General features: G+C 46.6%; 1 protein-coding gene across 1 annotated transcript; it reads left to right on the forward strand.

The window, feature by feature from the left end:
• The first annotated feature begins 7276 nt into the window (after positions 1–7276).
• On the forward strand, positions 7277–10197 carry SAT1 (spermidine/spermine N1-acetyltransferase 1). The gene is made up of 6 exons (XM_054056579.1): positions 7277–7549; positions 7747–7798; positions 7888–7971; positions 9154–9255; positions 9355–9395; positions 9686–10197. The coding sequence occupies exons 1-6, from the start codon at positions 7484–7486 to the stop codon at positions 9854–9856; spliced, it is 516 nt and encodes a 171-aa protein (XP_053912554.1). The 5' UTR covers positions 7277–7483; the 3' UTR covers positions 9857–10197.
• Positions 10198–13322: the final 3125 nt, after the last annotated feature.

The following is a 13322-nucleotide window of genomic DNA, read 5'->3' on the forward strand; positions in this document are numbered from 1 at the left end:
GGCGGCGCTGGGCGGGAAAGAGCGAGAAGATTGTCCAGCCGAGCTGTGCCTGCCCGCGGCTGAACCATAGCCCTAAGCACTTCGTCTACCCGTGGTTTAGGCACCTCCAGGGACGGGGACTCAACCACCTCCCTGGGCAGCCTCTGAAAGTGTCTGAGAACCCTTTGGGTGGAGAAATTCCTCCTAATATCCAACCTAAAACTCCCTTGGCGCAGCTTGAGGCCATTCCCCCTTGTCCTGTCCCCTGTCACTTGGGAGAAGAGGCCAGCTCCCTCCTCTCCACAACCTCCTTTCAGGCAGTTGTAGGCAGTGATAAGGTCTCCCTTCAGCCTCCTCAAGGCTAAACAACCCCAGTTCCCTCAGCCACTCCTTGCAAGACTTATTCTGCAGCCCCTTCACCACCTTCGCTGCTTTTCTCTGGATGCAGCTCCAGGACCTCAACATCCTGTGAGAAACACTCATTCACTGATAAAATATTGAAATGGGCAAAGTCTTCAAAACAAAGGAAATAATATTTTTATTTTACAGTCCAGGGCTGAATTGGATGCCCTTCTAAGAAAGGCATCACATCTTACAAAAGCAGTGGGTATATATACCAGTTCTAGACAAAGAACCATATAAGTCTTCAAAGAATGCTCATTATTTTTTTGGATTATCCAACCATGTCCAGAGGCTCCCTTCAGGTTATCTCCTACAACAGCTGCATCTTACAAGGCAACTAAGCATATTGACACATTCTCCAGCCCTAAGACAGACTATCTCTTAGCCTACAATAGCCACATCTTACAAGGCAGATTTGTATGACTAGATAATTAAACATACAAACCAGCTGCAGCAAAACTTATCGATTAATTTTCACAGTCCTCGTACTTGAGGGGCCCAAAACTGAACATAGTATTCAAGGTGTGGCCTCACCAGTGCAGAGTACAGGATCACAATCACTTCCCTGGTCCTGCTGGCCAAGCATTGCTGATACGAGCCAGGATGCTATGGTTCTTGGCCACCTGGGCACACTGCTGGCTCATGTTGAGTCGGCTGTCAACCAACACTCCCAGGTCCTTCTCTGCCAGGCAGCTTTCCAGCCACTCTTCCCCAAGCCCATAGCGCTGCACGGGGTTGTTTTGTCCCAAGCGTAGGACTTGGCACTAGGCCTTGTTGAACCTCAGCCCATTGGTCTCAGCACATTGATCAGTCAGAATCAATGGGAGCCCAGGTAGGACCACTGGGAGCTGGATGGATCCACTTGGCGCCACGGCAGAAGCACTGAGGGCTGGGGCACAAGCACTGGGAGCTGGGGCAGAAGGGCTGGGGGCAGTGGCAGAAGCACTGGGAGCTGGGCAGAAGCTCTGGAGCCGGGGCAGATATGGTGGGGCCAGGGCAGAAGCGCTGGGAGCTGGGCAGATGCACTGGGAGCTGGGCAGACGCGCTGGAGCCAGGGCAGATGCGCTGGGAGCCGGGGAGATGCTTTGGGAGCCGGGGAGATGCACCAGGGCAGAAGCGCTTGGAGAAGGGGCAGAAGCACCGGAGCGGGGGGAGGTGCGCTGGAGCCAGGGCAGATGCGCTGGGAGCCGGGGAGATGTGCTGGGAGCTGGGGCAGAAGCGCAGGGTGCTGGGGAGAAGCACTCGGGGCAGCGGTTCCTGCCCTGGCCGGTCACTTGGTGGCACTGTGAGGGAAGGCAATCGAGAGCCGTGGTATTGTCTAGGAAGAAAACGCTCTGCGTTGCCCACAAGCGAATAATTAACACATTTAACTCATTTAGAACGACTTCAGCTTGGAGGAGGGGAAACCTCATCGCAGTCTGCAGCATCCTCACATGGGGAAGAAGAGGAGCGGGTGCTGATCTCTCTCTTCTGGTGACCAATGATAGGACCTGAGGCAATGGCAGGAGGAGGAGCCATCCTATGCCTCTGAGAAACAGGATCCATGTCTCTTTAATATGAGACTTGTGATAGATGGCAGTTTTCCTGTTGAAAGACTGAGACTGAAGTTGCACACCTTGCACACTGTGCTAAATCCACCCGGAACCAACCCTTGCTACTAGCCCAGTTTTTCTCTCCTGGATGTGATGTGAGCGCTTCCCTCCTGCTTCATGACCACATAACCAGGCACGAGCAAGGGGCCTGGTGGGTGAGCCTCCCTTGTGGAGAAAGCAGAGAGCAGGCAGGGTGGCAATCACACCACTATAGCTAAAAGGCTCCTCTCAGCTGGCCTACACCCTCACACATCTTACTTACACGTCCCATCCCCAACTACAGACCTTGGTTATGCCGGCCCATACTGTCACACGCCTCTTGCTACCTGACCACACACAGACCAGGTCTGTGTGTGTACAGAGGAAAAGGTCGAGAGTTCTTTTGGGAAGCTTCTCATTCACCTGGTCATGGGAAAAAAATCTGGAACGCTGGTATGGGTGCGTGCAGAAGTTTCAAAAACCAAGATACCATGAGAAGGATGAGTTCTGGATGGAGCAAAAGACTGTACCAAAAGACAAAAAGATGTGTAAGAAAAATGCCTGCTCATCTTGGGAACTTCCATTAGTTTTAAGGAAAAATTTATTAGATTCCTTGTATTTCTCTTTGGAGCCTGAGATATTGCACCCTCAGAACACTGATTTAAATATATTGCAAGATCAGAGCCAAACCATAAAAGTTACAAAACTGAGGCCTGGTTTATTTTTTCCCAACATTTCTTACAGCAATTTTTATACTCCAAATTATTTGTATGCATGATGTAGATGATTTGTGGATGCAGGCAGAAAACTAGACATGTCTAAAACCCAAATTCATCAAACTGCATAATTAACAAACGAGAGATGAGATCTATCAGCTTACAGAGGCAGGGTTCTAATAGCCTAAATTGTGTCTTCAAAGATAATAATGCAAAAAGGTGGTCCTTTTATTTCAAGCATATTGAAATTCATGTAGTTTTATTATATGAAACTTAATTTTGTGTTGGTCCTGAATTCTGAGCACTGCTACTGCAGTATTTATTTACTATTCTATACTATTCTGATAGAAATTAATATTTTTTTTCTATGCATAGCCTAATGTTGATAAATTGTAATTGTAAGTTGCTTGAAAAAAAATATCTGGAAGCACCTGTGTACTCATAAATATCAATGCAAGATCTGAGTATGAAAAAGAAATCATTCAGTTGAAAAAGCTAAGAATCTTGAATGTTGCCCAAAGACTGGTCTGGAAAAATAGCAGTTCAAAACTGAATAGGAATTGCATTTCCTGTATTTTGCTCCAAGATGGTATAATTTAGATATACAATTTGGGGATATAATTTGGATTGCAATACTTGAAAGCACTTAGTACTGTAATCAAAAATTATTAACTCACTGCATTTTAATGTGGAAGTGGCAGTTCTTTTCTACCAAGAGAGAAGATTTGAAGCATGAGAGAGTCATTCATATAGGAATTCAAGGAATCTTCCTAGCAAAGGAGGAAATGAAAATTTAAAATACCAGAAGTAAAGGAGAGTTTCATTAGTTGAACAGTAAAGAAAGCAAGCTAGTGCCCACTTTCAGCCTTTCCCTCCAGCCTCCAAGATGAGAGGATACTCAGAAATTTAGATGCAAATAAAAATATGTTAACAGTACAAGTGTCCAGCTGAAGTCCCATAACTCTGAATAAATTGTTTGCATCACCACAAAAGGATCTTGAGGTACTAGCATGGCCATTTCCTGTAGCTTGAGACTAGACAAGACCTCCGTCCCCGGAGAGGATGTGGGGAAAGCTTGCCTCAGTAAGATATGTACCACTCTGCGTGCTTTTATAAATACTAGTTCCTGTTGCATGCTAAAAAAGAAAACGGTGCTTGCTGTTTCGCACCAAATTTTCTGTCTCCCCACTTACAAGTAAGATTTAGGGAGGAGATAAAATGAGAAGCCATACAATCTTTTTAGGTAACTCTAACTATTCTACCCCTCAAAGATGGAAGCACCAGCCGTCCTGGCGGAAATGCAGGTGGATTCACAGCAGGTTCTCCATGGAGGCAGCTGCTGGCTGGTAAGAGGAGAGTGAGCTAATTCAGACAACAGTGTATATTTCATTAAAACAGGTTATTTCAGCATCAGTTTACCATAGACACCTTTGCTAGCCACTTTCCAGCACGCCTATTTGCATAATTTGAGAGAAACTTGATCCTTAACCAGGGCACTTACCGGTACTCATTCCCCTGGGGAGAAGTGCAAATAAGCAGGCTGACCACTCCAGGATAAAATCTGAGCCCTACACAAGTCATTAGAGATTGCGCCACTAACCTCAGCTGTGTCAAGATGAAACTAAACCTGCTGAAAGACAAGCAGACCTGAGACAGAAGGAAGAAACTGTAGAATACAACGCCCATCAGTCTCATTCATTCACAAATTTGAGTTCTTTCAGAACCTCTTCATAAAATATTGTTACCATTCTTTTTGATCTTATTCTGAAAAAAATGACCTCTAGTAAGATGTAACTAAATAACTGCAGGACAGTCTCAGAGATCTTGATCTCTTAATTATTTTTAGGCTTTTTATTATCCCTTTTCCTTTTTTTTTTTTTTCAATTCTCTGCATATCACTTCATGAAACTACTTTTGATACTTGACGAAATTTTTAATATTTTTTTCTTCTGCCTTTTGAATTTGAAAGCTAACTCCAATTAACTGTATTCACCGGGGTTACACCAGTACATTTCTGAGCAAGTTAAAGCAGGACTTTCAAAAACAGCCAAGGGGGAAAATGCGTTTTCTCTGCTGCAAGTTCAGCTTCTAAAATCATATGACTTTTCTGACTTGAGAATGAAAGAAACCAGGCACCTTCTGCTCTTACACAACAGTAGGTTTCCTGACAGCCTGACTTCCTCATTGTGAAATGCAAAACAACAGAAGTTAACACAACACAGACACTGTTAAGTCCTTCATAGAGACAGTGTTCCCCATTTCTGATCCCAGTCAGATAATTTCTAGGGATAAAAACAATGTGTATTCTTTAAATGTGTGTAGTTAGGCTAAGTCTATTCTTTACCAGTTTAATCAGTTTCCGTCTCACTAACAAAAAGCCCTGTCCTGAAGGATTCCCAAATCCATAACTGCTGAAACAAACCTTGTCTACCACCAGCCATCGGCTGTGGTTTTGTGTTTTGGAAATACTTCTGGGTTTTGGGCATATTCATCTTTGCTCCAATAGAGGAGCAAACAGAGCCAGTTAGGGTGTTTGTGTAAATCCTAAATTATTCTTGCAGGACTCCAGGCTATTTCCACTGTGTGCCACAGGATTTTCTTGGCTAACACCGGTCACCAGAACACATGCTTCTTTACACAGTTCTCTTGTAGTATCATGTTCCATGCTGGCCCCTCTGTCTAAATGAAGATGAACCTCATAGGTTGTTGTATACACTGAAAAATATAGTGTGAGTGTTGTGTGTTTGGAAATTCAGGTTTTAAGGACTGTTACTCTGCAGCAGTAGCATGATTTAGTTTCTTCCGATACCTCAAATCACCCTTAAAACAAGTCAGATTAAGCTAAATGTAAAATAATAGAACCATAGGATGGTTTGGGCTCAAAGGGACCTTAAAAATCAACCAGTTACAACCCTCCTGCCATGGTCAGGGACACCTTCCACTGGATCAGGTTGCCCAAAGCCTCATTCAGGCTGGTCTTGAACAACTCCAGGGATGAGGCATCTATGACTTCTCTGGGCAACCTGTTCCCATGCCTCACCACCCTCAAAGGAAAAAAATTCTTCCTAAGATCTAACATAGATCTCCCCTCTTTCAGCTTAAAAACATTACCCTTCATCCTATCGCTGCACTCCCTGATAAAGAGCTCTCCCCAGCTTTCCTCTAGCCCCCCTTTAAGTACTGGAAGGCTGCTATAAGGTCTCCCGGAGTCTTCTCCACTCCAGGCTGAACAAGCCCAGAATGGACAGGATAGTTATGAAGTTTATAGAAGAGAGTGAAAAGAAAACCATGCGTGTGCCTGACAAACAACTACACTTCTCATCTGAGTAGTATACATGGTAGGTGTATAGACATGCACGGTCATCCGGACTGGGGCCCAGCTCTTGGTCTGCAGCGCACATCTACATCTGTAGGTGACGGAAGAGCCGAGCAGGGGATGATGCCTGCATCCTTCCATGTTCTAAAGATATTCTGAGGTGTTTATTCCAATTTAATTTCTTCATCACACTCACCTGTCCCCTCAGGGACATCAGGAAAGAGTCTGAGCCTCCCTTGCAGTGTTTTGAAAACACTCCTGTCCTTTGTTCCTACCCCTGGTAAACCGGGTCTGTTACGGTGCCTGTGTCCGGCTAGAACACTTCACGAGCCCAAAGTGCAACTTGAATCGTTTTCCATCAGGACACTCCAGTCCAGGGGCGTACCTTGGGTCAGGATACTCCTGTCCAGGGACATACCTTGGTCCTGGACACTCCCCACCACGCAGGGTTTGATAACCCATCACTGCTTGTTATTTCAAGCAAGTACCAAGAAGCACAGAATGCCCTGAGCTGGAAGGGACCCACGAGGCGCATGGAGCCCAGCACCTGTCCCTGCACAGGACAATCCTGACATTCACACCGTGGGAATGTTCAAGCACTTCTGGAATATTGTCAGGCTTGGCACCATCCCTGCTCCCTCAGGGAGCTGTTCCAGGGCTCCATCGCCCTCTGGGTGAAGAGCCCTTTCCCAGTATACAACCTAACCCTTCCCTGCACATCCTCCTGCCGTCCCAAGGCTTTTTTCCCTTTCTTTTTTCCCCACGCAGCAGTGAAACCTCCGTGCCGAGGTGCAGGCGCGGGGGGAGCCCCGATCAGCCGCGCTCGCTGGGGCACCGACGGAATGCCGGGGGGGGCGGGAGCCCGGGCGATGCCCTCAGTCCTCCGGGGCGGCAGGACGGGCTCCGCGGATGGGATGCGGGATCCTCTCTGCCCCGGACCCGCTGCTCCCCCCCCCGCCCCTCCCCCGACTGAAGACGCAGGGTGGGACCCGCTCTCCCTGCAGCGCCGCTCCGCCCCGCCAGGGAGCGCCACCGCGCGGAGCTGGGGGGAGAGTAGGGGAGCAGAGGGCGAGTCACGCACCACCCCGCAGCGGCTGTTGCTGGCAGGCTGAGGGAAGATTGCCAGGGAGGGGAGCGCCCATTGGCTGAGGGCGGGCAGCACGAAAGCTCTCATTGGCTGAGGGCGGGCTGTACGGACATTCCCATTGGCTGAGGGCGGACGGCACGCGCGCTCCCATTGGCTGCCGCGAGGGGAGGGGCGGGGCGCGTGCGCCTATAAATAGGGCGGACGCAGCGCCGCGCCCGGAGCCGAAGCGGCAGAGGAGAAGGAAGAGGAGAAGAGGATCGTGCCTGCCCAGCGCCGCCGGGACATGCTCGCAGCCTGACTGACCGCAGGTGGCCGCCGCGCCCGGGACACGAATGAAGAAACAGCTGCTCCTCCTGTTCACGCACCGGGGACTCGTCAGCCGAGGGGGTCGCAGGGGGAAGCGCCGCCGAAAATGGCCTCGTTCAGCATCCGCGCCGCTCGTCCCGAGGATTGTCCCGACCTCCTGCGACTGATCAAGGTGCGGGGGGGAAGGGCTGCCTCCCCCACCCCCCGGGCCGGGGGGTCTCGCCAGGCACCGCTTTCCCCGTGGTGGGTGGTTGGGGGGGGGGGGGTGGCGGGAGCTCTGCCCTTCTCTCGGAGCGACAGCAAGCTCTTGCGCAAAGCTGCGGGGCGGAGCCGCGGGGAGAGCCCCGCTGACTTGTCCTTCCCTTCCAGGAACTGGCCAAGTACGAGGAGATGGAGGATCAAGTGGTGCTAACTGAGAAAGGTATAAAAGAAAGGCGCCTGCCCCGCCCCGTTGGAAGCGCGGTGACCGGATCCGGGGCTCAGGTGCCGGTTTACTTTGCTTTTTTTTAGAGCTGCTCGAGGATGGTTTTGGCGAGCATCCTTTCTACCACTGTCTGGTCGCAGAAGTGCCTAAAGAACAGTGGTCTGCTGAAGGTGAGACTTCCCGATGTTTGTTTCTGGATGCTAAATAGACGAGAGACATCGTATACTTAAATATTACCGAATATACCTAAGGTCCCACCAGTGAATTGGTGTAGGAGGAACAGGTTAACCGTTAAATGCAGTAATCTGTAGTGATGCCCTGCTGAAGTAGTTGTTAATCCTGGAGGTGTGGGAAGATCAGGTGTAACGTAATGTGCTTGACTCCAATTAATTAAATGGCTTTTCTTGTTTGACCCTGACTTACCTTTATGTAATCCTGTTGAATCACATTTTTTTCTTTAATTTGTCCCCAATCTTCAGGTTACAGTCTCTAGCTTCGCCATGTACATGGCCCTTCCGTGTACATGGATGGGCGGGGAGGTAACTAAAAGATCCGTTACACAATAAAGTAGATGATCATAATATGAGGTAAGGTCTACAGGGACAAGTGCTATTCCGAAACACTTACCAAAGACACAGTAGAACAGAAGTCTTGATTGCACACTTCTCTTGCACTATGTGCAGAGTGTTATGGCAGATGTAGTTAAATTACTCAAGTTTCAGTTTGGAGTGGGCAGCTGCTGGGAGAGTTGCTTTCTCTCCCCTGTTGAGCCACAGAATTGCAATTGAAGCTATAGCTTTACTTGCCTTTGCTTTATGGCTCTGAAGGTAAAGGAAACAGTGTGACACTCTCAGTGGGAGCATAAGCTGAGGTGCTGGAAATGCTGCTGTAAAGGTGGCCTGTGAGCATGTCTTCTCGCACAGTGTAGTTACTGAGGAGTATATGCTGAAATATCAGTGTTCTTTAGACTGTTTTTGTTGCTAAGGAAGCAGAGTTGAGGTGATAATTTAGACTGTGAACTGTTTTGTATAAGTTCTTGTATTCCAGAATGGAAATGCTGATAAATCTGTAGGATATGTATTTTTTTTGTAGAAAAAAACTTGTGTTCAGCACATACTGTGACTCTGCTTTTGAGGATTTCAGGGTATGGCAAGGGGCAATCTTCATTCTATTAGGTTGATACAAGTTTGTTAGAGCTGGTATTTTCAGTTGTGTGCTTATTTGTAAACTTAATTCTAACCTAATAGTAAATGTCTGCATGTCACAGAGAATCTGTATGTTTAAACATGCATGTAAGACTTTATTTTTGCCTTTTAAATTCAGACTAGCTAAAGTTACAATCATTGTTTCAGGACACAGTGTTGTGGGCTTTGCCATGTATTATTTCACTTATGATCCATGGATTGGAAAACTGCTGTATCTTGAAGATTTTTATGTGATGGCTGAGTATAGAGGTATGCATTACAGAATTGGATGAGTTGCTTCCTGTAGAGCTGCTTTCAAATGAAAACTTAGTTTCTTACTCTGTGTGTGTTTTGGATTTTTTTTTTTAGGACTTGGCATTGGATCAGAAATTCTGAAGAACTTGAGTCAGGTATGTTGAAGTATAAACAAACAACTGAGGACACATGGCAAGGCAGTGTTCTTGCTCTTCTGCTTACTGCATTGAGAGCTTCTCCTTCAGCACTCCTCTAAAGAATTAAAGGAGGTGGCAGGAGTGTTAGATGGCTTAAAACCTTGTCTAGAGTCTGTTAGACAGTGACAAGTGTTGAAGTGACTGGCAGAACGAAGTTGATGTCTGGTGACACACAGTAGTCTCACCAGTTCTTACTAGATTTGTCCGGGGCCGTTGTTTGAAACCAGTGTTGTTGCATGCTTTTGCAGGTTGCTGTGAGGTGCCGCTGCAGCAGCATGCACTTCCTCGTTGCAGAGTGGAACGAACCCTCCATCAGGTTCTATAAGAGAAGAGGCGCCTCTGATCTGTCCACTGAGGAGGGGTGGAGGCTCTTCAAAATTGACAAAGAGTATCTCTTGAAGATGGCAACAGAAGAGTGAGAGATTATTCCAGCAAATAAATTCTTTCTGCGAATGTGCTCTCTGAATAAACTACTTCTTGCTTTCTGTGTACAGTTTGTAGTGGAATAAAGTAGTGTGGATGCTAATAATGAAAATGCTATGCAGATGTGGTCATAGAATAATCGGTACTGTGATCTGGAGTCGAGGCATCTGTGAAGCTGCGTATGTGCTTATGTGCATCCTTTACCAGTGTGGGCTTGTAATCTTTGTATATGGAAACTTCATTCTTGTAAGTGTCATTCAAATGTGTACAATGTACACACTGGTAGGGTTTGTTTTAATTATTGCCTTTTATAAAAATAAATAGTGTTTTCACTTCATGGCTCTAGTTTTGACTTTAATTCTCACATACAGTTTTCCATTAGATAGTGTGCAGGCTAAAACATTCACCCAAACAATTTCATGAACAAAAAGCATGATTTGCCCCAGTCCATGGATGAAAAGGTGTTTGTTCCTGCAGGACCCAGTGCTGAGGTTCTGTCTACCTGTGCTGAAGCTCAGTTATTTGGAGGGGTCCAAGCTCTCCCTTTGCTCCCTCGGTAGTGGAGAGCATCCTGTATAGGGAACATTCTGTGCAATGAACTAAATGGGAGTCAAGAGTTGGTTCATTTGGGTCGTTCAATTAGGCTTCTGGTCTTGGCCTTCTAGAAAGTGACTACAGAAAAATGGGGAGTTTGTGGTGTTGCTTCCTTGAGCTCTTCCACTTAACAGCAGAGCACCTCAGGAGGGCATTGCCTTGAAGGGGAAGATCCATCTAGCTGTTATTTCAAAGTGTAAATCACAAAAATAGGTTTGATTGGTCAGGAGTAAGAGAAAATACTTAAACAAACTACACCATGCTCCCTCTGAGGTGAGCCTTAAAACATTAAAATTGAGTGTTTCTGGTAATCTGGGCTTTGTACATGATTTCAGGTTGGGTGGAGTTTTTCATGTGCTTCAGTGCTGCATAGTTGGTGCCAGTGTTGAACTGCCTGACCTTAAGTGCTGTGTTAAGCAGTGGAAAACTCCGATCCTGTGTGTTTAAACCTTTGTGCACCAGTCAGTGGAAAACAGTGTTGCTCATCAACTTTTTAATCAGCTGAGAAATTTATCAGCTTTGTAGTACTGTGTCTGCCTTTCTCCTAAGTTGCTGGCGAAAGTGCATGCATGCACTTTCATGGTTGGACTGGATGACCCAGTGGGTCCCTTCCAACCTAGTGATTCTATGCAAGTTTTATGCTGCTCTGCTCTTTCTCTGTAGTAACCCCACAATAAAAGGCTGCTTTTGGCCAACACTTCTTTCCCTTCAAAGGAAGGGAAAAGACTTAACCTGCCTTGTAGCATTCACTGGCTTAAATAAAACAAGGTTTTAAACTTATTTTGATGGCTGTATAAACCATGCGTCATCATCTGGAAGATGTCTTCTCATCATAGAGAGTAGTGGGCAGTGATTGCTTCAACCCTGGGTAGTCCTAACCTGAATTCAAGAACAAAGTGTCCCTCTCTGCTTAGCGCCAGCAACAGGTTGTGCGGGGCATTTAGCATGAAACTATTCTTGTTTTCTGTTTTGGTTTTGTTTTTAACTGAGGCGTAGGCGATAGTGTACCAGCTCTGCCCCAGTGTGAGATACGGCTGTCAGCTCTTGCCTCAGGAATGAGAAAACCAACAAGAAACACAGGACTTCTTGGAAGAGAGCTGATGGTAACATATGTCCAAGCGGTTGTCTGGACAAACACGGGCCTGACTGAGCCCAGAATCTGTTGCATAAATTACCCTGGTTTAGGAGATCAGGTTCTGCATAAGAAACAGTCATTCCCAGATGCTACCTATGTCTGTGTAGCACCTCAGCTGTGAGAACATTTGTACCACCTGCAGGAGCCTGAGGCTCAAATCCCTCTGCTGCCCAAGGGGAATAGAAATCTATATTTCTCACTTGACAGCAGATAACTGCTAGACTACGAGCTGCTCTCTGTGCTCTTGCTGAGCCTGTGAACTTCTCCAGTTCAGTAGGCCAAAGGAGTTAAGAGTAAGCCCACCCGATGAACCAGCCTGGTAACTCGAGCTGGAGACAGCATGGGAAGGACAAGACGGTCTCCAGCAGCTCTCGTTGAGTGTCAGGCTGTTGTGTCTTCCCATGGTTGAAGCTGCAGTAACACAGTAACCTGCTTGTGCATCTCAGTGCTAGTGGGATCTGTTTTGAAGTTATTTCAAGCTAGTTCTTTTGGCTCCGTGTATCAGTCCAGAAGGTGATTAATAGTAGAGCAGTTTACAACAGCTTTTATTCTCAAATTAACAGTTCATTAGATATCTAGGACACACCTGCTTCAATTTCAGGCCCCAGACTTCTAGAGCACAATAAGGCTATCAAAGCTGCATGACTGAATGGAACAAGCTAACTAATTAGGCATTATAATCAGGAAATTAAGCAGCATAGTCAAATTATCAATCAATTTAAAGTGTTTATCCTATCTTGTTCATCATCTTCTGCCAGTGCAGTTAAGTATTGCATTTTCTAAACAAATTCTGTCATTGAAATAGCTGAAATAGCTTCTCAGGGAGTCACAGAAAACAAGTGAGGCAGCACTAAATGAGAAGACCTTTTCTAGCCAACTGTGATCATTTTCAACATTCACACATGAAAGTAAAGACAATAGATATCCTTTCAGATGTGACTTTCACTGAGGTAGGAATAAGAGGTAGGAGTTTTAAAACCAGCAGAAATATTCTCTCAGTTACAGTAAGTTTCCAACAAAGTCATGTGCTAATGCCATGGCTCAAGAAAAGACAGACTTCAAACTTCCTCAATAACTTTTTCACAGGCTACTGGGGGACCAAAATGACTCTGTAACTACAATTGAGGTGTACAGCTGAGTGTTTTCTACAGGTTTAGATATGGGAGAAACCTCACTTGGCTTGACTTTCTTAGTTTCCAGGATCATGATTCCAGCAAGCTGCAGTGCGAGCATATGACTGGAGCAAAGCGATACCAGTAGGCTTTGAGCTGGTCACTGGTATCACACCAGTGGGAATCCATCACAACACAGACACAGCAATGGCGTGGGGCCTGCAGGTATGTCAGCCTCCTGCATTACCCTGTTGTCTTGCTGCAGTGCACCTGCCTCTGGGGAAGAGTTAGAATGTAGGTGTTATGACCGTGCTGATAACATCTCCAGGGAGTTGAGGCACAAAGATCCTCCTAGCTTTTGCTCTCAAGCTCATGACCTGGGAAGTCCTCTTCTCACCAAGACAGCAGAAGCCTTCACAACTCAATTTCCATGTTCCCATTGAGGAATAATGGAAAGGTGGCCTCAAGCAAACTTTCAGCTGGAGGATGCAGCAGAGGTCTGTGCCCGGCTGCAAGGAGGAGCGCTGGGCTCACCACTGCCTCTCTGCTTGACATTTTCCTGCTCACAGGCTCCTACACAATGATTCGAACCGTAGCCATAGCAACAGCATGGAAGGAGGC

Source organism: Cuculus canorus, chromosome 1 (assembly GCF_017976375.1).
Source record: "Cuculus canorus isolate bCucCan1 chromosome 1, bCucCan1.pri, whole genome shotgun sequence".
In the NCBI taxonomy this organism is placed as follows: domain Eukaryota; kingdom Metazoa; phylum Chordata; class Aves; order Cuculiformes; family Cuculidae; genus Cuculus; species Cuculus canorus.